This window comes from Oncorhynchus tshawytscha, linkage group LG09 (assembly GCF_018296145.1).
Source record: "Oncorhynchus tshawytscha isolate Ot180627B linkage group LG09, Otsh_v2.0, whole genome shotgun sequence".
Lineage (NCBI taxonomy): Eukaryota > Metazoa > Chordata > Actinopteri > Salmoniformes > Salmonidae > Oncorhynchus > Oncorhynchus tshawytscha.
This window is the reverse complement of record NC_056437.1, coordinates 37,426,657-37,453,303: the sequence shown is the minus strand read 5'-3', so window position 1 is coordinate 37,453,303 and position 26,647 is coordinate 37,426,657. Positions and strand designations below refer to the sequence as shown.

The window sequence follows — 26,647 nt, the reverse complement described above, 5'->3', positions numbered from 1 at the left end:
ACTGGACGATTTACTGTAAGTCTGTATCACAACAGTAACTAGAGATAACAAATACCAGCCGAGATATATCAGGCGCTCATGTGTTCCCGACTGCAAAAGGAGGGCCTCAGCCAAACAAATAATTAACAAAGTCAGTGAGATTAATTAGAAGGGTTCAGGGAAGGTTCACCCTGCTGCTAGTTGGGGGACAGGGGACTCCCGTACTGGATGGAAAGAGAGAGTGGAGAGAAAGAAAATCAAAGAAGAAAGGGAGAAGAAGCGAGTAAAAACAGTGGCTGTCATGATATCCATCTTTATGAAAACAGCTGCATGTGGGAGAGGCTAAGGGGACCCCCTCCCACTCTTTCTCTCTCTCCCTTTCTTTCTGACCATGTTGTGGCATCAGTAGCCTCCTTGCATTACAAAGTAGGGGACTCTCAGTCAGTCTATTGTCTTTGGTCCAGACCAGTTAATGATTTCCACAGAACAATAGCCCAGCACTAACAAGCATGGAGTTAATGAGCGACCAAGCCCCACCACGCAGTCACACTCTCCCCCTCCCCCACCTCACCTCCCACACCTCCCACTCGCACTAACCCTGGTGATTATCATTCACTCCAACATCCTCATCAGCCCTCCATACCACTATCAGTTCATGGGCATCAGCTGAGCTAGTCTTGTTAGCATAATATGCATACTATCACTACTATCAGAAACTTTAAAAGGCCCCAGGGTTCTGAGGACTGGTGAAGGTGTGGGAGGCATCCAACATATCACTAATGTAATCAGAAAAAGAGAGCTAGGGGGACAGGCCACAAGACAGATGAATGAGGCTAAATGGGGTTAGCTGTGAACCACCTTGCAAAATAATCACAAGCTACCATTTGAAAGAAAGAGAAAGAAATCAGAATAGCTATTAGATTTGATTGATCTTATGCGCTGGAATGCGTCATAATCCATATCTGCTGTTGTCTGTATTGAATGTGTTGGCTTAGTAAAATGGAGCAATAGTTCAAAGTTCGATCCCAACAAATGACAAAGACAAAGATAAGGCCTACTGCTGTATCTTTAAAAAAAACTATAATTTGTTTTCTTTGGCAAGGCAGTCTCTCAAAACAAAATATAGAGCTTGTTTGTCCCTAATTAATCTACCTGATAAGGCAAGCCTACTTAATCATTAAATGTTCTATAACATTTACTGTACAACTTCAAAGTTCCTCACAATGAATAAAAGTACTCATTAACTTTCCTCCACGCATAGGCCTACTTAAGCTTTCAATACCTGGAAAGAATAGACTCAATGGGGGAAAACGAATTTAAGCTTAAATTCTTCATTAGCTGGTGTTTTAAGCTGGTGCTACTATGTACACATCCTCTTACACTGGACACAATGGATCCCTAGGCATGGGTCTCACTCCTAGCTATCAGGAGGAGGTGTAATAAGAAACGACTTAAAAGGTTAAGCCTCTCCTAAGGTTTGTAAATTCAATACTGTTACCCGAGGCCTTCCTCTCATCACACAAACACACACTTGTGCTTAGCCTGCCCTTGTAGTGTCCAAGCACTACAAGAGAAGATCTCTGTGTGTGTGTGTGTGTGTGTGTGTGTGTGTGTGTGTGTGTGTGTGTGTGTGTGTGTGTGTGTGTGTGTGTGTGTGTGTGTGTGTGTGTGTGTGTGTGTGTGTGTGTGTGTGTGTGACACCATCTGCGTCTGTAACACAACAACCAGGTACAATAACATTGTATAAACATCAACACAGCCTCCTCACTGATTCCCTGTTGCCAGAGAGGCACTGGTGGCTGGCTACGTTTTCACAAGGGAGGGAAACTCGATCTCCGCTTGTTAAAGTCCTTGTTTATTGACCATAGATTCCTGGTATAGTATAGGGTAATGTCAAATTATTAATTGCAGAGGCTTGGGGTGTCTATTCCATGGCCTTGACCTGACCCGTGTTAAAACTAGATCTCAGAAAACGTGACAGAAAAGTGAGCTAACAGAGAGAGAGAGATGAGCGATATGCATGGTGCAAACCCACACATCTAATCTGAAAATCTAATCTTAAAGAATACGACATTCAACATGCAAATTGATATGACAAAGATCAAATACAATACGTAAATCTCTTGTCAGTCTAATAACCATGACATCACCAAAGGGGTTCCATGAGGTTCTGTTTTGGGTACTATGATGTTTAATATTTATGTAAATTATATTGACTGCGTTGTTCAAAATTCTAATTATGCATATGATGATAATGTTATATTTTCTGGTGTTCCTACAGGGACTCAGTCTGCCTGTAATCTTCAGATAACTTTTGATAACATTCACAGACTGCTTATCATAACCTGAGACTGGTTTTATGTTGCAGTTGTAATGTATGTTGTAGTTTTTTAGCACAAGTGAAGACAAATATATACCCGATAAGACCTGCTTGCTAGGAGAGAGAGAAGAGGGAGAGAAGGGAAGGAAACGAGAATGAGGGGGCGAAAACGAGATAGAGACAGTCTGAGAGGGATGGAAGAAACAGAGAGGGAAACAGAGGAGCTGCAGATAATAGGCTTTAATGGGGCATTCACATTCAGCTGGCCGGCACAAAAGAGTGGCATTGGGATTTGGGAGTTGGGCTGATTGTTGGGCTGGTGTGCTTAAGGAGAACCAAGCTCTGGCTGATTGTGGGGAAGGACTCATTGTTGAGTGGAATGCCAGCAGTTTTGAAGGAGGTCAGAGAGGACAGGAAGAGAGAAGTGTAAAGAGAGAGCAGGAGGGAGAGGAGAGCGAGACGGTGACGGGGAGACAGAAACACTCAGAAGACAGAGAAGAGATGCAGAGAGAGGGTGATGAGAAGAGATGCAGAGAGAGGGTGATGAGAAGAGATGCAGAGAGAGGGTGATGAGAAGAGATGCAGAGAGAGGGTGATGAGAAGAGATGCAGAGAGAGGGTGATGAGAAGAGATGCAGAGAGAGGGTGATGAGAAGAGATGCAGAGAGAGGGTGATGAGAAGAGATGCAGAGAGAGGGTGATGAGAAGAGATGCAGAGAGAGGGTGATGAGAAGAGATGCAGAGAGAGGGTGATGAGAAGAGATGCAGAGAGAGGGTGATGAGAAGAGAGAGAAAGGGAGGGACAGAGGTGAAATGGGGAGAGGGGTTTGTAGCATGCAGCTTTATTTAAGGACCTCCAGGGGCAAACTCTCTCTCTCTCTATCTGCAATGCTTTCTAGCATGATGTCCGGAGGCAGGGGTTGCTCACTGTGCCACATTGAGGGGCAATGGCATGGGGACTGTATTATCCAGTCCTCAGTCAGTAGCTTGGCAGAAGCCTGCATGGGCCTCACTGCACACACAGAGCACACATTGGAGTGAAAAACAGCCTTTGATTAAACAGGATAGTTTCCGTCTTTAGCAGTCTCTATTGGCATGGCATGAACTTGAGGGATTTGTATTTGTGTGTGTGTGTGTGTGTGCGTGCGTGCGTGCGCGCGTGTGTGTGTGGGGGGTACGTGCACGCGTTGGATGGGGGCCACGTTCTCACACCGTTGTGTCTGACACGAAAGATGTGCTGTGTTCCCTCTCCTCTCAAGCAGGAAATTGTTGGCAGAACGTTAGAGCTATTGCCCGCGAGAGTAGCCGGGCCGAGGCTGGCGCGCGGGTTGTGTGTGCTACGCTGCAGCTTGTGATGAATAAGAGGAACGGCGTTCATTTCAAACTAAATTCACCTCTTAGATCTGTCTCTCACGATAGTTTGCACTGGCATTCATTATCTCTCGCTCGCTCGCTCTCTAGCTCCTCTCCATCTCTCTCTCAAATTATAGTTTCTTCCTGCACCTGCAAAATGCGAAAAAATGTCATAATAAAATGTCATATTTATAACAAAATACGACGTTCTAAACCATATGTAGGCATAAAGATTATGACGAACTAAACTACATTTTATTAGCTGATAAAATCCTACACTACACATGTTTTACATTGTGTGATTTGTTTCATTCATAAATTAATTAAGCCGTATTGTGTTCTGACTAACCGCAACTAAAGAGATTACTTTGCCTCGCTCTCTAATACAATTATGCAAATAAACGGGGGCAATTCTCACTTATTGAATAGGCCAAGGAAGTACCTTATAATTACATGCGTTGCACATATCCTTTTATACCCTATTTGTTTACGTAGCATTTAACATGTAATAAATGAAGGAACATCATAAAGCGATGTCGCAAAAACAACTTAATTTGCATAATGAGTTTGACGTTTTATGAAATTATTAATGAGGAGAATTAACTTTGCATTCATTGGCCAAATATGGGTAAATAATTTGTAGGCATATACATTTAACTTTCATTCTGGTTGTTATTGACTTATTTATCAAAATATGATTTATTTTTAAACCTAAGTCTAAAAGCCTATATGCATTTTTCCTATCAATAGTCAAGTTCTAAATCTGCCTGAAAGGGATAGGTGTCAAGATTTAATAGAGCAAGAAGACCTGTTAATAGAGAAACAATCCAGATCTTGGATTTATGTGTGAATGTTGTGGAGGCGGCAGAGATCTTGGTTTATGTTTGTCACCGAGGGGGTAACCTGAGGGGATTTTATTTGGGGGTGGGGGTTACAGACTCTTACCCCCTACTCCCCCTTCTCGCTCGTTTTAGTCCATTGTTGTGACTTGCGCTGAGTGCAGCGGATCGGGTTAGCAACGAGACGCAGCAGTAGCCTATACCCACAACATTAACAGAGTGGCTAGCTAGCCTAAATGAGATTTAGCTAGTTATTAAATGTACTGTGTTCTGTTGGGACCAACTCATTCACGAACAGACTCTGCGCGAGTGAAGAGCGAACCACGGTGCGCAAAGATTGACCAACATCTGTTCCATTGTTGCCGGCCTGTAGCCGAATAATTATCCACATTGAGAAGAGTGGTATAAGGGACTCTACGCCTCCTACATTGGAGATCTGTCTGTTTCTATTTGCAACAACCAATACAGATCTCGTTCAATCTAATCTCAAGAGGAGAGAGAATTAAGCAGCAAGTTTGGCCGAAGTCTCTCCCTATGGATTTAGCACTTTCTGTCGCGTGAGCCCCTGGAAAGAAGGAGACGGGCGCGCGAGCCTCATTCTGACGTGAGAACACAATCTGCTCAGGGTGAAGTGGACTCTGTGCCCCAGTCGGAAGGATCAGCTCTAGCTCCTTCCCAGCTTGCTCACCACCGACCTGCTGTCCTTCATGTTTTGGTTGTTTTGATGGATTTATAAGTGCATCTCCGAGGGTTCCACCCGGGCGCACACTGAAGAAAATCACCAAAGACAAAAAAAAAAGGATTGGACAGAAATCCAAATGAGGATTCCAATATTGACCTCGATCAAATGGAACTAGGATATTCTGGTGCCTAATCGAACTTTATCAAGGATTGATCATTACGAGCAAAGAACGAAATTAAAGGTAAGATGATTTCCTTGAATCCGCGAGCTAGTAGGCCTATGTTACTTTATTTAGTGGTTACAGTCGACAAGTCCACTAAACAATTGCTTTATTGCCAAATGTATTTAAACTCCACACATTGAAGCCTATGTAGAACCCTTCTTGCAAAGAGTTCCACGGCTGGTTATGGTTTTTCGACAAAACATTAATTCAGACAATGTGATTATGTTAGCCTAATGCATGAGTTTGAATGAAATTCATGATTATATAGCCTACTTCGGTTGCAATAATGTATCCCCACCAGTTTCAGCTTGTGAACATTGAGCGATTGCTGAATGTGGCAGTGTCTGCGCAGCATAGTTTTAACATAGTCTCCACTGTCATATCGATTTGATCGACTTTGCGCACACATGACGTGATGTTGTTGAGTTTTTCGTCCAATAGCTTATGCGAGAAGCTTTTCCAACCGTACAATATATATATTGGAAAAGCTTCTCTTTACAAAGATAGGCTGGCAATACTTGTAACGCGCCATGGGAAAATGGTTGAAGTTATAGGGAATTTCTCACGATGATCATCTAGTTAAAATTTAACAGAACTAGCTGGTTGTTGGAAGGTAACTGAGCAGAAGACATCGTTTGATTTATGACAACAACATCGTAACGGTCTAAAGATAATAAATTAACGCAACATTTTTTTTTTACGGATAGTGTAAATCCTTCTTTCACTTGGTGCTTTTGACAAAAACACAGACTAAACACTGGACAACTTTCACTAGTTTATTTCACGCCAATATTAGCCTACATGGGGCCACATCGAGATACGCCTACCATTTACCTCGCTGAAGATAAACACGTCGTAAATAACTCAACATGTAAAAATAATATTCGTGTTTTTTCCAGTTAGGCTAAATGGAGAAATAGTAGAGTTCGTTCATGGGATAGCTATTAAACGGTGTGTACCACGGCCAGTGGCGGACTTAGTGAAGGCAGGGATCAGTCTGAGGCCCCCCCACCCCACCTGTGTGTGCTGTTCAATGGGTTTTATAGTAGACATGTACATTTAACTGTAGAAATCTATTACCTTTTAATGTGCCATGAACACAACCAGGAGTGATGTTTTCATTTGATTGTTTAAAAAAAAAAATCTATTAAAAAAGTAGGTTACCTTCGCTGCACCTTCAACCAAACTAATTCCAGCATCCAAACAGTGCACTGTGCACCCGCCAACTTTCCTTCAATTCGCAAGTGGCTGAAACTCTCACTGGAGAAAGCATCCGAGCGAGCGAAACAGCACCCCTGTGTCTTACGACATGCCATACTCCTTTTGGCCAGTCAACATCAGATCCACTCCTGGCGTCCTCTCTCCTAATCTCCTTCACAAAACCCATTGGAGAAGGTCAGAGGAGAGGGACCTCTGGCTTTGTCATCCAATGGGTTGAGGAAGAGAGAGAACGCGAGCAGTATGGAAATGAGATGGAGTGTTGGGCCAGAAACCAAAAGGTTGCTTGATCAAATCCCTGAGCTGACATGGTAAAAATCTGTAATTCTGCCCCTGAGCAAGGCAGTTAACCCACTGTTCCCTGGGCACTGTGGATGTCGATTAAGGCGACCCTCCACCCGTCTCTGATTCAGAGAGGTTGGGTTAAATGCAGAAGACACATTTCAGTTGAAGGCATTCAGTTGTACAACTGACTAGATATCCCCTTTCCCCCTTTTTGAAATAATGCCCAACTCACGAGGCCCCTTGATGATGTTCTCCTGCCTAATGGTAAGTCTGCCACTGACCATGGCTGCACGCACATGGTCTGCATGGAACACTCCAGGACTGGCGCCTGTGCACAGTTGGCCCGACTCGGTTCAGTTGTCGTCATCTGGACAAATCACGAAGCTCAGTCTTGTTCCTGTTGCCAACTATGGTCCCCTGTCACGCGATAATAAAAATAAACAACTCCTTTCCATCAAATAACAAATTATTTGTTGTTCTCTTAAGAGCAGTCTGCTCTAAAATTATTTGAATACGTCCTCACTAGATTATTTAGTGGGCTCAGGGAAAAATGACACACGTAAGCCTAGTCTTATTTTTTAAACCTGTTTTGGCCTGTCTGTTGTGTTGAGTGCGCCTGTGCATTTGCTATTGTTGCTCCCCGATACCTTCCTGGCAAGTCTCAAGTGTTTTCATAGTAACAGCCCATTATCCAGACAGGCTGTGCACCTTCCATTTGCAAACAACAGGCTAGAAAAGCCACATATTCACAGCTTCTAGTTATTCATGATGCAGGGGACAGTGGACAATGTGCTGTAGGCTAATGACTGAATGGTCAGGACACCTGTTTAATAAGAATACAACACCAGTCTAAAAGAGTCTCTTTCTATCTCTACCTATTCACAAGGCTATATACCACAAACAATTTCAATGCTACTTACTGGAATCACATGCTACAATTTTACATAATGACTGACTGATTCTCTATTGTATTGTCTTTCCAGGTCCAGTTTTTGGGGTGTGTGTTGAGTTTGCCAATGCCCGGAATCGGTGTGTGAGACCAGGGTTGCCCCCTTCATTCTTCACACACACACACACACACACACACACACACACACACACACACACACACACACACACACACACACACACACACACACACACACACACACACACACACACACACACACACATCTGCAAGATGGTGAATGTCTACACGGCTTGCATCGTCATACACTGTCTGACTGTTGGACTCCTGGCCAAAGCCATCGGGTCAGAAGACGGAAAAACAGAAGGTAGGTTGCTCAATATTGCCTAGGATTTGTTGTTCTTACAGGTATATGTTCTTGTGTGTAATTTCCCCTATACTGATGAATATTCCAAACCCTCTTGAGAATTATTTGCTGATGGATAACTGATTGAATTCTCCCTGAGGGAGGTTTCTCAACTTTATCCGTTGCAGTTTCTTAAAATACATCTCTCAAATGTATCTCTATAGTACACAGCTTCAAATTTCAAGTGAGGTTGCTCAGTTCTGCTTAGACAAGTAATAAAATAAACCACCAACAAAAGCTTTAAAAATAAATAAAAAACCTCAAGGTTCCATTTAATTCACTGAAAGATCTCATTGAGGAAGGAGAAAAATGCCCATAGCTGTAGAGTACAGTAACCCTTTGATTCATCAGGCTGGTCTCTCTATAGGCAGAACAGCGAGCCACAGGGAAGGTAAGATCCAGTCAAATTCAAGGTGACAGGAAGGAGGAAGGTTGTAATCATTTTTCGGGGGTGAGGAGAAAAAAAAATCTCCCAGTGCTTTTGGTGCTGTAAACCGTGCTACTAGATCCCTCCGAGACCCTGAGGCTCGGAAGTGTAAATCTGTCTGGCCCGTCGCCAGCCGAGAGAGCAGAGGGTGGAGGGGAGGAAGGAGAGGAGGAGGAAGGGAGGGAGGAGAGGATAAGGGGGGCTTCCATTGATGTTTTACAAATACACGCCTGTCATTGTTTATTACCTGCCACAGCCATCCATTCATCTCTAAGTATTGTTATGATGTGTGCAGATTGGCTACAGGCTTGGCAAATTGCAGCCCTCCAGGTTTACAGGAGCTGGGGTTTCTTTTAAGACCCTATACTGATCACTATCAGGGAAGGAGGAAGCCCTGCTCTAGTCTAGTGCTAATTTCAAACACTTTAGTCCATGTTTTTATAACACATTATTTAAATCAATTTGTATTTGTCACATGCACAGAATACAACAGGTGTCTGTGAAATGCTTACTGACAAGCCCTTAATCAACAATACAGTTTAAAGAAAGCAAACGTTAAGATTTTTTTTTTTTAACATAAGTTCAAAAAAAGGAGCGGAATACAATAACAATAAACGAGGCTAAATACAGGGCGTACCTGTACCGAGTCAATGTGCGGGTGTAAAAGTTAGTCAAGGTAATTGAGGTAATAAGTACATGTAGGTAGAGGTAAAGTGACCATGCATATATAATAAACTGTGAGTAGCAGCAGTGTAAAAAAAATGAGTGGGTGGTATCATAGCAAATACTTTGGCTAGCCATTTGATTAATTGTTCAGCAGTCTTATGGTTTGGGGGTAGAAGCTGTTAAGGAGCCTTTTAGACCTAGACTTGGTGCTCCGGTACCGCTTGCCGTGCGGTAGCAGAGAAAACCAGTCTATGACTTGGGTGACTGGAGTCATTGCCAATTTTTTGGGCCTTCCTCTGTCACCGCTTAGTATAGAGGTCCTAGATGGCAGGAAGCTTGGCCCCAGTAATGTACTGGGCCGTAAGAACTACCCTCTGTAGCTCCTTATGGTCAGATGCCGAGCAGTTTCCATACCAGGTGGTGATGCAACCGGTCAGGATGCTCTAGACAGTGCAGCTGTAGAACGTTTTGAGAATCTGGGCACCCATGCCAAGTCTTTTCAGTCTCCAGAGGGGTAATAGGCATTGCCGTGCCCTCTTCATGACTGTCTTGGTGTGTTTGGACCATGATAGTTTGTTGGTGATATGGACACCAAGGAACTTGAAGCTCTCGACCCGCTCCACTACAGCCCTGTCGATGTGAATGGGGTGTGTTCGGCCCTCCTTTTCATGTAGTCTACGATCAGGTTCTTTGTCTTGCTCATGTTGACGGAGAGGCTGTTGTCCTGGCACCACACTGCCAGGTCTCTGACCTCCTCCCTATAGGCTGTCTCATCATTGTTGGACCGTTGTGTCATCAGCAAACTAATTGATGGTGTTGGAGTCGTGCTTGGCCACGCAGTCATGGGTGAACAGGGAGTACAGGAGGGGACAAAGCACCCACCCCTGAGGGGCCCCCGTATTGAGGATCAGCGTGGCAGATGTGTTGTTGCCTAGCGTTATCACCTGGGGGCGTCCCATCAGGAAATCCAGGATCCAGTTGCAGAGGGAGTTGTTTAGTCCCAGGGTCCTAAGCTTAGTGATGAGCTTTGTGGGTACTATGGTGTTGAACACTGAGCAGCATCTGTGGATCTGGTGGGGCGGTATTCGAATTGGAGTGGGTCTAGGGTTTCCAGAATGATGGTCTTGATGTGAGCCATGACCAGCCTTTCAAAGCACTTCATGGCTACAGATGTGAGTGCTATGGGTGGTAGTCATTTAGGTTGGTTACTCTAGCGTTCTTGGGCACAGGGATTAGGGTGATCAGCTTGAAACATGTAGGTATTACAGACTTGGTCAGGGAGAGATTGAAAATGTCAGTGAAGACACTTGCCAGTTGGTCCACGCATACTCTGAGTACACATCCTGGCTGTTTAGAAGCGCAATCTCCACCATAAATTCCAAGGATTTATACAGGATTTACCCCATCTGATCAAAGGACCTGCTCTCACTTGGGGCTAAAGCCAGACCACTGGTACTTTTCAGCCTTCATTTACATAACAATGGCTAACTGTGAACTTGAACACTTTCTCACAAAGCAACTGTTTTGATTATGCAAAGGTTGTTGATTCTGCTCTTCACAAGTCCTCACTATCATCCCTAGCTATGGAAACACAATTTACCTCGGGGTGTACTCACTAGTGCAACACTGGTGTTACAGTTGAAAATCAGCATCATTAGCAAGGTGAACCCAGGTAGTTTTTCAATGTGCCTGTTTCTTAAGAGGGTCTACTCATGACTCCGTGGACAAGCTGACTCCCGCAGTGGAGAAGTGGTGAAGGTCCCAGGTCCCCGCCTCGGGGCCCACAATGCAGCACTAAGTCCCTGCCAGAAGACATTAGACTCATTGGTAATAATTCAGCATGGCAACACCACCCAGGAACATTCCAGTTACCAACCAGGAAAATAAAAAAGAGAGAGCGAGAGAGTGAGAGAACAGAGGTAGCCATTATGAACTCTGGCTGCAGGATGAAGTTGGTGATCTTTTTTTCTCAGAGGAGTGAAATGTATGCCACACACATAGGTCTGGAGCACAGGCGTCAGTGTGCTAACGCAGAACAGCGCTGCTCACACTCAAGCTGACAGTGATTTAGTGAGGAATTCATCCCCTCCAGATATGACATACAGTAGATCAAATGAATTGGCATCGAGGATGCTTTGCATTTTAAGTAGTCAATGTTTTATATATATTTCCACTATGTGGTAGGAATAATACTGTAAAATTGTGAAAATTATAATAATGGCCTTTTAGTGTAAGAGCTGTTTGAAAAGATTGCTTGCAATTTCAGCCTGTTTTGGTGGGTTGAAGTTTTGGCCTGTCTGGTGACATCAACATGCGGTAAATTAGCTAATAGACCAATAAGAAAGAGAGTTCCAATCCTCTCTGCCAATAACAGCTAGTTTTAAGTTTTCTTAAAACCGCTCCAAGAAAAATTCTTGCTTGAGAAATTTCCCTTAGCTAAGAAGCAATTTTTGTTTCTTTTTGACCATTTTATTTGAAAACAATCACAGTAAGGTACTTAAGTGTTACCCAGAAATTATTTGATATTGAGATTTTTAAAAATGGCTGCATTGGCTCTCTAACCACTGGGCTATCCTAATGTGTTGTAAGCCATGTGACTACAATAGTATCGCTCACTCTTCTACACAGTCACTATATTATTGACAATATTGCGTTATGGCAGTTTGTTCTTAGCATATCCTTTGTGGTGAATGGATACTGATGTAGAAGACTTACGTGGCAAAATGTGTCACCCAGAACAGAAACAAAACGTAGCGTACCATGGATTCACCCCTAAAGGAACTCTAGTCATGAAAGAGAAGAGTGCATCTGATGGTCAAACGCTCCCCTGCCGGTCGAGTCACACCAGTGAAATGTTTTGTGTTTTGCTTTTTGTTGTGTTTGCCCCTTTCACACAGGGTGAATATTCACACTCAGCTGTGAGTTCAAATGAAGGCCACAGGCAGCTCAGAGTCCTCACAAGTTCATTAGCATGGTTCTGTTTGCTTGGTGAGGAATGTTGCCTTTCCAAGCTTAACAGAACGCAGCACTTTTAAAGTTGCCACAGCTTTTTGCACTGCACTGCAAAGTAAAGTCACAATGTGGGATGGGATGGTAAGCTATTGGCTAGATGGGTCAATCACATAGTCAAATGAATGGGAGCTTTTCATTGCTCAGGGAGCATATAAGGTACTTATTGCAGTGTAATACAGCTGTAATAAAATGTTTAGCTAATTTGAGTTTGATTTCACCCTAGCTCTCACCTGTGTATTCCTACTCCGCCTGCGTCGCATGAAGCAGTTAGAGTGAGCAGCTCATCAAGCAGTGGGAACAGATTGCCTTTTACTTACTGAGGTGGCTACAAGAAGCAATCAGACAGAAAATTGGTGTGACTGGGCGGGCACCCTGCATATGGCTGAGGCCAGTGGAGCCCTTATTGTGACACGTTAGCCCCCAGTTTATCAGTGCACTCTTATCACCCACCAACCAACCAGTCTACATTCAAACACAGGCACGCTGAGAAATGCGAGAAACACATACTTTTACTGACGTGTTTAGATGTAAACTGAGGCTGGAGTTTACATTTCCCACATTTGTTTTTTACAATCCCTTTCTCCTCTCATCTTCTCTCGGTACAGATTTGACGGTGTCTCGGCCGCTCATCTTGCCTGGTTACCCTGAGAACGCAACGGCGGTTGTGGGGGGACAGGTGAAGCTGCTGTGTAAGGTCCACCGGCCAGCCATCACCAAGGTCCAGTGGCTAAAAAGAGACGAAGAGCGCCTGGGAGCCGAGGGCCAGCCACATCTCAGAACTCTGGAGGCCCTACAGAGCAACATCTCCAATGTGAACATTCTGTCTCTGAGCAACGTGTCTCTGGAGGATGCTGGAGAGTACATCTGTATGGCTGAGACCCCTACACACGCTGGACTACAGCTACAGTCCATGCAGTCTGCCTGGCTACAGGTTCTACCAGGTAAACACTTCTTGCTAGACTTTGTTCATCAGGCTATTGGATGCTTCCCACATAGAATTAGGAATTAGAATAGAACATTTAATAGGATCTCTATAGCTTCTAATGCGCTACAGCCGTGTGTTTTTTTGTCAATTATGTCTTGATAGTAATTGATTACTAACAACAGTAACTAGCTGGAAGTCAACATATATTAATCTCATACCTTGTCCCTGTAGAGACCCTGCTCTCCCGTTACCTGGACCAGAGTACACCCATTGAAGTCCCAGCAGGTACTTGCCATTGAACTGCCTCTATCCCAGTGGAGTAAAGAGAACAGAGAGGAGTATGAGTGAGGATGACAGGGGCCATCTGTGTTACTGTTTGGTGGGCTGGAATGGGACTCTCTCTCCGAGCCTGCCTCTCAGACCACCACTGAACCATTGCCACCCCATCGATTTGTTTCTGAAGGCCAACCCGCTGTCACGCTACAACATGTTCATTAGCTACATTCTTTTTCTCTTTTCTCTTTTCTCTTTTCTTTGTTCTTGTAGCTAGCTTGCTCTCACTCCCACAGTGATCCATGCTAAACAAAACAAGGAGCAGAGAGAGGTGGAGAGAGGCCTCCCAGTTGCCATGACAACCTCTTTTTGTGTGTGTGTCTGGCGGGTCAGGGGATAATGGGGGCGAGAGTTGAAAGTTCATAGTTGAAGGGATGGCCACTCTCTTGAGAACAAGGTGTGGCCACCGTTTGGTGTGTGTGTGTGTGTGTCCCGAGTACTCACACGTTTGTTTTTGTGTCTTTGTTATCCCTGCAGATGTCCTGGAGGACCTTAGTGAGGACACCACTGAGCACCTGCTCCTGGAACCGGGTGATGTCCTCAAGCTGCGCTGTGACACCAATCGGCCGGGGGGCGTGTACTGGTACAAGGAGGGGACCCGGGTGATGCACACCGCCCGCATCCAGATCCGCGGGGGCGTTATGGAGATCACGGACGTGACGTACGAGGATTCTGGGGTGTATGTATGTGTCCTCCGCGGGACCAAGGAGCCCCTGAGGAACTTCACCATCACTGTAGCAGGTGAGATCTAGATTTAGAAGACAGAAGCAGTCTCAGCCTTAGAGGTACGATGATATGTCCAATGAAGTTCTAGGTTATATGTATGCACCTCTATTGTCTTGGTCTCTATGGCCTCCTGAATGATCAGTTATAAAAACAAGTTATTAACTCTTTCCATATCTTGATGCTTCTCAGACTTACTGGGCTCAGGTGATGATGATGAGGACAACGGTCTAGAAGACACGTCGGCTGAGATTGAGAATGATCAGGTCTACTTCACAAGAGGTCCCTACTGGACGCACACCCAGCGCATGGAGAAGAAGCTGTACGCAGTGCCGGCAGGGAACACGGTCAAGTTCCGCTGCCCGGCCATGGGCAGCCCTCTGCCCTCCATCCGCTGGCTGAGGAACGGACGTGAGTTCAGGGGAGAGCACCGCATCGGAGGCATCAAGGTGAGACAGTGACCAACCTGGGAGCGAAGACAGTAGGAGAGTGGTTAGGGTGGGGATGAGATGGAGGGTGAAAAAGGGTGGGGAAGAGGAGGGAGGGGAAGAAAGGGAGAGAAAGAGGAGAGAGGGGGAGAAAAACAGTGGTTGCTATTTACTGGCATATAACTGCCACATAATTTGTTCTCAACCCTGGTCTCAATAGGGAAGTGACACACTGTGAATCTGTTTACACTGGATCCATCAAAGACAAGTTACCATAGAGAAAGACAAGCACTTCCAAAGCACAACCCAGTATAACTTGTATCCGTAGGAATGATCCAACACACAACGTACAGACAACCCATTTCTAACGTGTCTGTTTTGTCCGTTTATAGTTGAGACACCAGCACTGGAGCCTGGTGATGGAGAGTGTGGTGCCTTCAGACCGTGGGAACTACACCTGTCTGGTGGAGAACAAATACGGCTCCATCACACACAGCTACCTTCTGGACGTGCTGGGTAAGAACACTCACTCATCCACCTCTCAACAAAAACCTCACTTTACCTACCCAACACAGTCTGCTGTTTGCTCATCTGACATTCAACTCCCAAAGCTGGGAGGGATAGTATGGGTAATGAGAAAAAGTAATTCCCTCCACCATTCTCTAATTCAACCACATTCCGTCAAACTTGTAACACCAGCCCTTTCCATCTCTCTCTCCATAATGACTGGAAGTAAAGTTGGCATGAACTCATTATAAAGTCTGTACATATAGTCAAAGCTCCAGGGTGTGTGCAGTACTGTAAGGTATTGTTTCCCCTGTCCTACACTCACCACCACCCCACTCTAGACATGTAGACACAGGCCGTCTCCCCGCGGAGCCACTGCCGGCCCATGATACTTAGCATGTCAGGCCTGATTACCGTCCCGTCCCGTTGCTCTCCCCACTCTACCTCAGTGGCGTCTCACAAGACAGAGAAACACAGAGGCTCCACAGCTCACCTCAGACAAAGGGAGGACAGCCGGTGGAGAGAGAGAGAGGATGGCCAGGCTCCCCAACCAATTTTCCCCCCGACCTGTGACTGGCCAGTTTCTGCGGCTCGGCAGTCCAGTGTGGGGTCAACTGCTGTCTCCAGAAGCATGCAAGGGCGAAAAGAGCTTACACACACAGAACAGAGAGAGGGAAGCAACGCAGCGACTTCCAAGCTGGCCTGGCTAGAAAATAAAGTTGCTAATGAAACCAATTAGTGAGACTGACTGCGTCTGGCTGGTGTTGGTTGTGAGAAACAATGCCTGCTTATCTGTCCCTTCCCCTTTGGCACTGCTGTGCTGCGGTCAGTCAAATTAACTGGTTGTTACCACTGGCCTTTCTCTCCATGCCTGCGAAACACAGCATTTAGGAAACAAATAAGACCGATCTGGAGATAACCTTGTTTCATCTGAATCTAAATTATACTGTTATTTTAGATGAGTATTTACTTCAATGGTTAGGTTATTCCAGGCATTCCAGAGTACTTCTTGTAGCTTAGAGACAGCGATGTGCTCCGTTGAACAGAGGAATCTCCCCCTCGCTGTCCCCCACTGCTGAACTTCGAACTCTTCCCTCGGGCAAGGGGAATCCTCATGGCCCTCTGGAGTCTAACACTCTCTCTATCCCCCCCCCCTCCCTGTCTGTTTTCAGAGCGCTCCCCACACAGGCCTATCCTGCAGGCTGGTCTGCCAGCCAACACTACAGCAGTGGTGGGCACTGATGTCCAGTTCTTCTGTAAGGTCTACAGCGATGCCCAGCCCCACATCCAGTGGCTGAAACACATTGAGAGGAACGGCAGCCGCTACGGCCCCGATGGGACTCCCTACGTTCAGATACTGAAGACAGGCAGCCTCAACATGTCGGAGGTGGAAGTTCTCTACCTGACTAAGGTGACCATGGAGGATGCTGGAGAGTACACCTGTCTGGCTGGAAACTCCATTGGCTTCTCCCACCAGTCTGCCTGGCTCACCGTCCTCTTGGGTATATTTATCCTTCAAACTACAGTATGGCAACATATGGTCAAAGTAAGGAGTTTAGAAGAATTCAGAATAAATTGTCACTTGTGCTTTGGGCCAAGTATAGTCAACTTACCAAAGGTATTTTTAGGGCTGTCAGAGTTAATCAGTTAACTCAAGATAACTTTTTGTAATTTTAGCGCACAATTTTTTTTATTGTGATTAATTGCATTGTCGGAAAGCGTTCAAAATACACTGAAAACATAGTAAATACATAATATATACAGCTAAAAACAACAATTTGATGTCAAAACAAGTTGACGTTGAGATTTTAAAAAGTGTGCTTTATTGACCAGATTTTGCTACCCGTTACTTTGGACAAAATCAAGATGTCAATAATCTTGTAATGCTTTTTGAATAAATATCTTAAATTACAGCTCAATTAGAGAAAATTCTGAATTTACGATTAATCGTGATTAATCACAGCCAATACTGCAATTAACTCAAAAAATAATACATTGTTTGACAGCCCTAGTCTTTTTGTATCGAGTTCAGAAGAAATGGTCACTTGAGTCAGTCTCAAACCCATCCTTTTATTTCCTTCTTCTTCTCATAGAGGAGGACGTGGCTGACGAGGTGGACCTAATGGAGACCAAGTACACTGACATCATCATCTACGCGTCTGGCTTCCTAGCTCTGGTTATGGCCATCGTTATCGTGGTGCTGTGTCGCATGCAGGTAAACCCCAGCAGAGAACCCTTCGATGTCCTCCCTGTCCAGAAACTCTCCAAGTTCCCCCTCCGCAGACAGTACTCTGTGGAGTCTAACTCGTCAGGAAAGTCCAGTGCGTCTCTGATGAGAGTGGCCCGCCTGTCTTCCAGCTGCTCCCCTATGCTGGCCGGAGTCATGGAGTTTGAACTGCCCTATGACCCCGACTGGGAGTTTCCCAGGGAGAAGTAAGTCCTGTTTGACTTTCTGGTTTGTTAGGGGTTTTGGTACTTACTGGTTATTGAGTCAGTCATTGAGTTCCTCCATCTTGAATATGTGTTTTGGTTTCTGTTGAGTTCCATGTATCTTCCCTGTACTGACCATCATTGTCCTTTCTTTCTCCAGTCTGACGTTAGGGAAGCCACTGGGTGAGGGTTGTTTCGGCCAAGTGGTCAGAGCTGAGGCCTATGGGCTCAACAAGGACCATCAGGAGAACATCTCCACTGTGGCTGTCAAAATGCTGAAAGGTACGAACTAGGAACCATCTTCTTAGGAAAGACTGGACAATGACTAGTATTTATTGTTGACTCTTTTTCCAGATCCACAACATGACCAAAAGTATGCCCGTCGAACATATGATTCTAAAACGATGGGCATTAATATGGAGTTGGTCCCCCTTTGCTGCTATAACAGCCTCCACTCTTCTGGGAAGGCTTTCCACTAGACGTTGGAACATTGCTGCAGGGACTTGCTTCCATTCAAGCCACAAGCGTTAGAGAGGTCGGCTGATGTTGGGCAATTAGTCCTAGCTCTCAGTTAGCGTTCCAATTCACCCCAAAGGTGTATGATGGGATTGAGGTCAGGGCTCTGTGCAGGCCAGTCAAGTTATTCCACACCAATCTCGACAAACCATTTTTGTATGGACCTCGCTTTGTGCACGGGGGCATTGTCATTCTGAAACAGGAAATGGTCTTCCCCAAACTGTTGCCTCAAAGTTGGAAGTACATAATCGTCTAGAATGTCATTGTATGCTGTAGCGTTAAGATTTACCTTCACTGGAACTAAGTGGCCAAGCCCAAACCATGAAAAACAGTCCCAGACCATTATTCCTCCTCCACCAAACTTTACAGTTAGCACTATGCATTGGGGCAGGTAGTGTTCTCCTGGCATCCGCAAAACCCAGAGTCGTCCATCGGACTGCCAGATGGTGAAGCGTGATTCATCACTCCAGAGAACGCATTTCCACTGCTCCAGAGTCCAATGGCGACAACCTTTACACCACTCCGGCCAATGCTTGGCATTGCGCATGGTGATCTTAGGCTTGTGTGTGGCTGCTCGGCCATGGAAACCCATTTCATGAATCTTGTGCTGACATTGTTTCCAGAGGCTGTTTGGAACTTGGTAATGAGCACTTTGGCGGTCTCGTTCTGTGAGCTTGTGTGGCTTTACCACTTTGCAGCTGAGCAATTTTTGCTCCTAGACGTTTCAACTTCACAATAACAGCACTTAAAGTTGACCGGGGCAGCTCTAGCAGGGCAAGCATTTGACAAACTAACTAGTTGGAAAGGTGGCATCCTATGACGGTGCCATGTTGAAAGTCACTGAGCTCTTCAGTAAGGTCATTCTACTGACAATGTTTGTCTATGGAGATTGCATGCCTCCGTGCTCGATTTTATATACCTGTCAGCAACAGGTGTGGCTGAAATAGCCAAATCCACTCATTTGAAGGGGTGTCCACATCATTTTGTATATATAGTATATGTTCCTAAAACTTCAAATGTGTGTCCATCTCATTCCCCAGATGATGCCACAGACAAAGACCTGTCAGACCTCATATCTGAGATGGAGTTGATGAAGGTGATGGACAAGCACAAGAACATCATTAACCTCCTGGGGGTGTGCACAGAAGATGGTGAGTTCAAGACACAAGTTCACAACCAAAGGTCAAAAGCTACTATATCACTGTCGCTCCTCACTCATTCGACTCTAGCCCTGCTCAGTGACCTTGTCATTAATGGTGGTCCCATGCCTCCAGGTGTCCATAGGGAGGATGGAGTTGATCACTAACTTTCTCCCCTCCCCTATCAGGTCCTCTGTACGTGCTGGTGGAGTATGCGTCTAAAGGCAGCCTCAGGGAGTACCTGCGGGCCCGCCGGCCACCTGGCATGGACTACACCTTTGATGTGACCAAAGTGCCCGAGGAGCAGCTCACCTTCAAAGACCTGCTGTCCTGTGCCTACCAGGTGGCACGTGGCATGGAGTACCTGGCCTCCAAAAGGGTGAGTGCTATGTCTTAAAGGGGTTTGGTTAGCTTATATGTCCATCTCAATATGGATTATTAGGTTTACAATTTGTATGTGGCCTTCTATAGAATGACTTTGGCCTGAAGGGGTTTAGACAACAAGCAAGAGCAAGTGATAACCCCCCCTCCTTCCTTCCTTCCTTCCTTCCTTCCTTCCTTCCTTCCTTCCTTCCTTCCTTCCTTCCTTCCTTCCTTCCTTCCTTCCTTCCTTCCTTCCCACCTACCCCCAACACACCATTCCTCATTCACTAGCCTGGTCTCTCTTATCAACACATCCCTTTGTATGACACACCATCCTGGAATTCCACAGTGGAGTGGTGGTTGAGCCCTGTTTACCCCTCCAGCCCCCCATCCCTCTGTCCTGCCTGCCTGCCGCAGTGGGCTTTGTCTTTTTTAGCACAGCCATAAATCTGTTAGCAAACAGGCGCAGAGCTGCGTCTGTGCCCCGGCATCGGGTTTCTGTCTCTGTGGCTTGCTAAGAATGCCGTAGTCTGAAACCACCCCACCATTATGGAGCCCCCGGAAAACCAGGGCTTTCTCATTTCCACCAATCCCCAAATACCACGTCTATTTGAAATTAAAACCAAAATAAACTTAATGACATCCATTCAAGTCCAGCAAACAGTGGTTGTTTTTCAACAAAACCTCGAGATCTATATAAAGTTGATTTAATTTGGTGCGTTTGGTTAAAATTGGACGCTGCGTGTTGACTTAAGACCAGGTCTTTTCATTTTAGAAACTCACAGCGAATCATTTCTATGTCAATACTATCTGGTTTTACATGACTGAAAAAACAGAAAACCACAATGTAGACATGGTCATGTAATTACAATATTCTAAATTGTAGAGTAACATTTCATAAACATTTAACATAAAACTCAAAACTGCATATATCTTTATGTTCCCTGACTTAACCCTGGTTTCTCCTCTCTCTGTCTCTACAGTGCATCCACAGAGACCTTGCTGCCAGAAACGTCCTCGTCACGGAAGACAACGTCATGAAAATCGCAGACTTTGGCCTTGCTAGAGGAGTGCACCAGATTGACTACTACAAGAAAACCACCAATGTGAGTTATCCTATCCTGCTATACCCCTGACTGGCTCTGTGGCACCTTGTTCCTCTCCTAAATCGAGACAAGTGCCCGTTCCAGGGCTGTGCTGTTGTGTGTCATCTTGTTGGCCAGCTTTCAGAACAGCCCCTGTTGGTACATGGAGACACAGCAGACTGTCTGCTCTCTGTCTAGTGTCCCCCAGTCGGCTTGTGCCTGTTTCAGCTTTAATGCTCTTAACCTTTTACTGCAGTGGGCTAAATCAGCGTCACACAGAGTGATTCTTGACAGTCTTAAACAAATCTGCTTTGAAGCAAAAGTATACACCTCACACACATGGTTATGGGCTCAAAAAAAGAACACACCTGTACCATGTCAGATATAGAGTTGAAATGTATTACATTTTGAGTTAGCATCCCAATATATTACTCTTTACATACATCACAGAAGGCTGAAATATAACAAAACGGTTGACAAAGAAACACCAGATTTCCTTCCGAGTTTTGAAAAATATTAATAATATTCCACCCATGAGGCCAAAGAGGGTGTTTTTGGTCATTGACAGCAGAAAAGGGCTACAGACAGATATTTGATGTGTGCCCACTGATTGGCAGCCAGCTTTTTAAAAATTTTATTATTATTTTTTTTTCACCTTTATTTAACCAGGTAGGCTAGTTGAGAACAAGTTCTCATTTGCAACTGCGACCTGGCCAAGATAAAGCATAGCAGTGTGAACAGACAACACAGAGTTACACATGGAGTAAACAATTAACAAGTCAATAACACAGTAGAAAAAAAAGGGGAGTCTATATACATTGTGTGCAAAAGGCATGAGGAGGTAGGCGAATAATTACAATTTTGCAGATTAATAACACTGGAGTGATAAATGATCAGATGGTCATGTACAGGTAGAGATATTGGTGTGCAAAAGAGCAGAAAAGTAAATAAATAAAAACAGTATGGGGATGAGGTAGGTAAAAATGGGTGGGCTATTTACCGATAGACTATGTACAGCTGCAGCGATCGGTTAACTGCTCAGACAACAGATGTTTGAAGTTGGTGAGGGAGATAAAAGTCTCCAACTTAAGCGATTTTTGCAATTCGTTCCAGTCAGGCAGCAGAGAACTGGAACGAAAGGCGGCCAAATGAGGTGTTGGCTTTAGGGATGATCAGTGAGATACACCTGCTGGAGCGCGTGCTACGGATGGGTGTTGCCATCGTGACCAGTGAACTGAGATAAGGCGGAGCTTTACCTAGCATGGACTTGTAGATGACCTGGAGCCAGTGGGTCTGGCGATGAATATGTAGCGAGGGCCAGCCGACTAGAGCATACAAGTCGCAGTGGTGGGTGGTATAAGGTGCTTTAGTGACAAAACGGATGGCACTGTGATAAACTGCATCCAGTTTGCTGAGTAGAGTGTTGGAAGCAATTTTGTAGATGACATCGCCGAAGTCGAGGATCGGTAGCTTAATGGGAGATCATTTGAAAAAGCTGACGAGGAAGGGAAGAGGGGAGTGGGCGAAAGAGAGGAGGAACGGGGGAGTCGGGGAATGATGTATAGACGACTGGATGAAGGGCTCTGGCATCGTGGCAACCGACTGACTCACTGACTGTCCACCGCTCACTAACGTTGTTGTTCTGTTTTGCAGGGACGTCTGCCAGTGAAGTGGATGGCACCAGAGGCCTTGTTCGACCGAGTCTACACACACCAGAGTGACGTGTGGTCGTTTGGCGTGCTGATGTGGGAGATCTTTACCTTGGGGGGCTCGCCCTACCCCGGTATCCCTGTGGAGGAGCTCTTCAAGCTGCTGAAAGAAGGCCACCGCATGGACAAACCCTCCAACTGCACACACGAGCTGTGAGTAGACACACGCAAGTACACACCTAAACTGATCAAACACCACAAGCAACGCCACAGCCTTCTCACCTAAGCTCGCAACTTTTAAGTTGGACATTGACATTTATTACAGTGTGTTTCAGAAGCTTTTTTTTGTCCCTCTCCTGTGCTACATTTGCATGTTTGTAAATGTGAAAATGCTGTGGATGTGTGTAAATACCCTGGTACTAACTAGCCCTCTCTGTCTATGTGTACAGCTACATGAAGATGAGGGAGTGCTGGCATGCCGTGCCCACACAACGACCCACCTTCAAACAGCTGGTGGAGGAGCTGGACAGAGTGCTGCTGTCTATCTCTGACGAGGTGGGTGTCTGGGACCCCTGCTCACACACACACACACACGAGCGCATACACACACACACACACACACACATACACAATCTGCTCGCCAGATGTCCTGTTCCAACATACTGTTCCAGCTATAGTTTAGCTTATTACTTTAAGACACCCTGTAGTTTGTACACAGCACTCAGATAAAATGTCAACCTTACTATGCATCACACAACACAAACGTCAAGCTTAAAAATACAATGTAATAAATTACACAAATGCAAAGCATTACCAAACTGAACCGTTTCTCTCCTGCTTCTTCTTCTTAGTACCTGGACCTGTCAACACCTTTCGAACAGTACTCCCCATCGTGCGAGGACACTTCCAGCTCTTGCTCCTCGGACAATGACTCTGTCTTTACCCACGATGCCCTGTCCACTGACCCCTGTCTGTTGGGTTACCACGACGTGAATTCTCGGATTGACCTGAAACCGGCACTGCGGTAGACAGCGGCTCCAATGCGAGTCCTCTGTCTCAAAGGGCATTACATGGAGAAGTTTACTTTGGGAAACGATCATGTTGCATGAAAAGTGGTACTTGGACTGTCTGCTCTGGCACTGTGCCCAACAACAGTATCTCAAACCTTGGCACTACAGAACCCTGGTCATCTAAAATGGCTGCCTCTTATCAGGTTTGGGTTTTTACAGTAAAAGGACTCTCTTTTGTTTGGGTCTCTACAGAGAGGATGGACAATGGTCATCTTGTACTCAAACTCATCTGAGCTAGCATCCGAACAGTATCCAAACTGAGCTTTTAAAACAGAAAAAGAAGTTTTAACATAAAATATTTATTTTGATATGGGAAAAAAACAGAGAAGCTGATTGTTAAATATAAATCTCTCTATATATAAGATTATTTTACATTTTGCTATTTAAAATTGTCTTAAATCTCAGGATCTCTTGTGTTAAAAAGTTGCTGTAGAGGCAGCAAAGTGCCTGATTCTTTTTCTTCCTGTGAATATATTAAAATCTAAAAATGTTTTATGTACATATCATAAAAAATACAATTACCTTTTATAAATTATTCTAAATGATACAAAAATGAAGGTGTTCAACTGAGGTGAAGAAAGAAATAATGTATTCAAGCGTTTTAACGGCCAAAATGTCCTCGCAATTCACCTTCCATTTCATCAAAATCCCTTCAGTCCTCTGTTTGTACGCTGCTCTGGCCTTTGTATTGCATCCAGGCCAATCGCCAAAGCCCTCAGAACCCTCAATCCCTTATGCTTTCAATTGTTGCAAACATAAACTAACTATAAGAACAGTATGGTCTGGGGGTCTGGGCCCTGAAAGAGAAGAATACAATTAAACACAGGACACTGTGGGGGGACAGGGGGAGCAGCCCAGCTTCCACTGTCAATGCTGTATGAAAAGAAAAGAAAAGGACTGGACCTGAAGGTCTGAATGTGAAAAGCCCAGTGTGATTGATTTTGAATCCTCCTCTTTTGTTTCCCCTTTAACCAGGCCCAGTGTGTTTGTAGAGGTACAGGCTGAGGCTGAGGCTGGGCCTGGACAATAGGGTCTTTGGCAGTCCTGATGGGTGTGACTGTGGTGACAGGGATGGTGGGGGGATCCGGTAGCCTCAGCCCGTCAGCACCTCAGCCTGGGCCTGTGTGCAAATGAAGACTCCCTTATTATGATAATGCTTGGCTCCCAGTGATACCAATCTTTATTCTGCTACCATCTTTTAATATACATATGCTAATTCTTATGCTTTGTTACAATTGGGGAGAATACTCTAAATGTCCTCCAGGGAATGCAAATGGTTCACCTCGAATCATATAGATAAGCCTCCAATGTTGTTGTTTCAACAACGCTTCAGAATCAAACTGTTTTTCATTCAGAATACTCACAAGCATTTGTATAAAAATGGTGGTGTTGTGGGTTGAAAGCAAAGCATAATGCACATACAGTAACAAGCAATTCAGGTACCAGGGCAGTGGGACTGGCTACCTTTTTGTGTACAATGATATCCTTACCGTTCAGGTGTGAGATTTATTTGGTGGGTCATCATTTTTTGGAAAACGAAACATTTAGCAATTTAGCTCAAAAATCGTTTTTTCTACTCGAAATCAGCATGACCTCCAACTGTAAACCAAACCATGAGCTACAGAACAGCCTATATGAATTTAACTTAGCCCTTCAACATCGAGAGTTGTATCACAATGATCCTCAGTGTTGTTGTTTTGATTCCCGTACTACACAACGTCAGGATCAACTGCATGACATTCCATTTATGTACGCCCAATACAATTGTAACAATCACAATGTTCTTTAATAAAAATTCATCAAGATCATTATTTTAGAAATATGTAATTTATTTGTTTATTGTTTTGTTTTTGTATGAAATAAAGTATAATTTAAAAGATTCACTTTGTCCTTTGCCATATGTCATTCTTTTAGAAAGCAAGAGAAATGAAGAGACAGGATGCACAGAAAGAGAAAGAAAGACAGCAGCTGAAGACAGAGAAAGGGAAAGAGAGAAAATGAGAGAGGGAGACAAGAGAAAAAGATGAGGGTTAGGGGTTAAGGGGTAGGGGGTAGAGTGTACTAGTGATCACAGAGACCCAGTTCCTTTTAAGTAGCATTCTCAGCCCCAGCACACGGCTGGCTGGCTTATCTCTCATGTGAGTCATTCCACCTCAAAAAGCACAAGAAAAAGGATTTCAACACCCACAATCTCAGATTGTTCTGAAATTGTTTGTGTAGTTAGACCAGATAACATTAGCATAACTGAAACATTATTTTGTTGAAATATAATTTGATCTGAAATTAAGCGAATTGATTGCACCCAAATTGGCCATTTTAATTGATAGGATCACCTGAGGGCTCTGTTACCTCGGCTCCCGTGCTGGCCCATCCGGATCCCTCTTTGGAGGTGGATGCGTCCGAGACTGGGATAGGAGCCGTGCTCTCCCAGCGCTCGGTTACGCCACCAAAGCTCTGCCCCTGTGCATTCTTCTCGAAGAAGCTCAGCCCGGCGGAGTGAAAACACGTGGGGGACCGGGAGCTGTTGGCTGTCGTCAAGGCTCTGAAGTTGTGGAGACATTGGCTTGAGGGTCTAAACACCCTTTTCTCATCTGGACTGACCACCGCAATCTGAAGTACATCCGGGCAGCGAGGACTGAACCCTCGCCAGGCAAGGTGGGCCATGTTTTTCACCCGTTTAGTTTTTTCCCTTTCCTACAGACCAGGTTCCCAAAACGTGAAAGCAGACTCACTGTCACGACTGTATGACGCAGAGGAGCGGCCCATGGATCCCACTCCCATACTCCCGGCATCCTGCCTGATGGTGCCGGTAGTGTGGGAGCTGGACGCGGACATTGAGAGCAGGTGTTACGTGCAGAGCCCGCTCCCCTCCAGTGTCCCACTGGACATCTGTACATTCCGTCTGCTGTCCGTGACCGGTTGGTCTTTTGGGCCCACACGTCACCCTCCTCTGGTCATCCTGGGATCGGTCAGGTGGTGCGCTGTTTGGTTGGGAAGTACTGGTGGCATACCTTGGCCAAGGACGTGAGGGTTTATGTTTCCTCCTGCTCGGTGTGCGCCCAGTGTAAGGCTCCTAGATACCTGCCCAGAGGGAAGCTACACCCCTTACCCGTTCCACAGCGGCCTTGGTCGGGTGGCGGTCGGCGTCGCCAGTCTTCTAGCC

General features: G+C 45.2%; 1 protein-coding gene across 1 annotated transcript; it reads left to right on the top strand.

Annotated features, from left to right (window-relative positions):
* Positions 1–4,624: 4,624 nt before the first annotated feature.
* Positions 4,625–25,364, top strand: fgfr4 (fibroblast growth factor receptor 4). Its single transcript, XM_024431842.2, has 16 exons — positions 4,625–5,413; positions 7,882–8,172; positions 12,922–13,257; positions 13,473–13,526; positions 14,052–14,315; positions 14,490–14,746; positions 15,118–15,241; positions 16,405–16,734; positions 17,326–17,665; positions 17,823–17,944; positions 19,219–19,329; positions 19,506–19,696; positions 20,664–20,786; positions 22,419–22,627; positions 22,864–22,969; positions 23,266–25,364. The coding sequence occupies exons 2-16, from the start codon at positions 8,079–8,081 to the stop codon at positions 23,440–23,442; spliced, it is 2,838 nt and encodes a 945-aa protein (XP_024287610.1). The 5' UTR covers positions 4,625–5,413; positions 7,882–8,078; the 3' UTR covers positions 23,443–25,364.
* Positions 25,365–26,647: the final 1,283 nt, after the last annotated feature.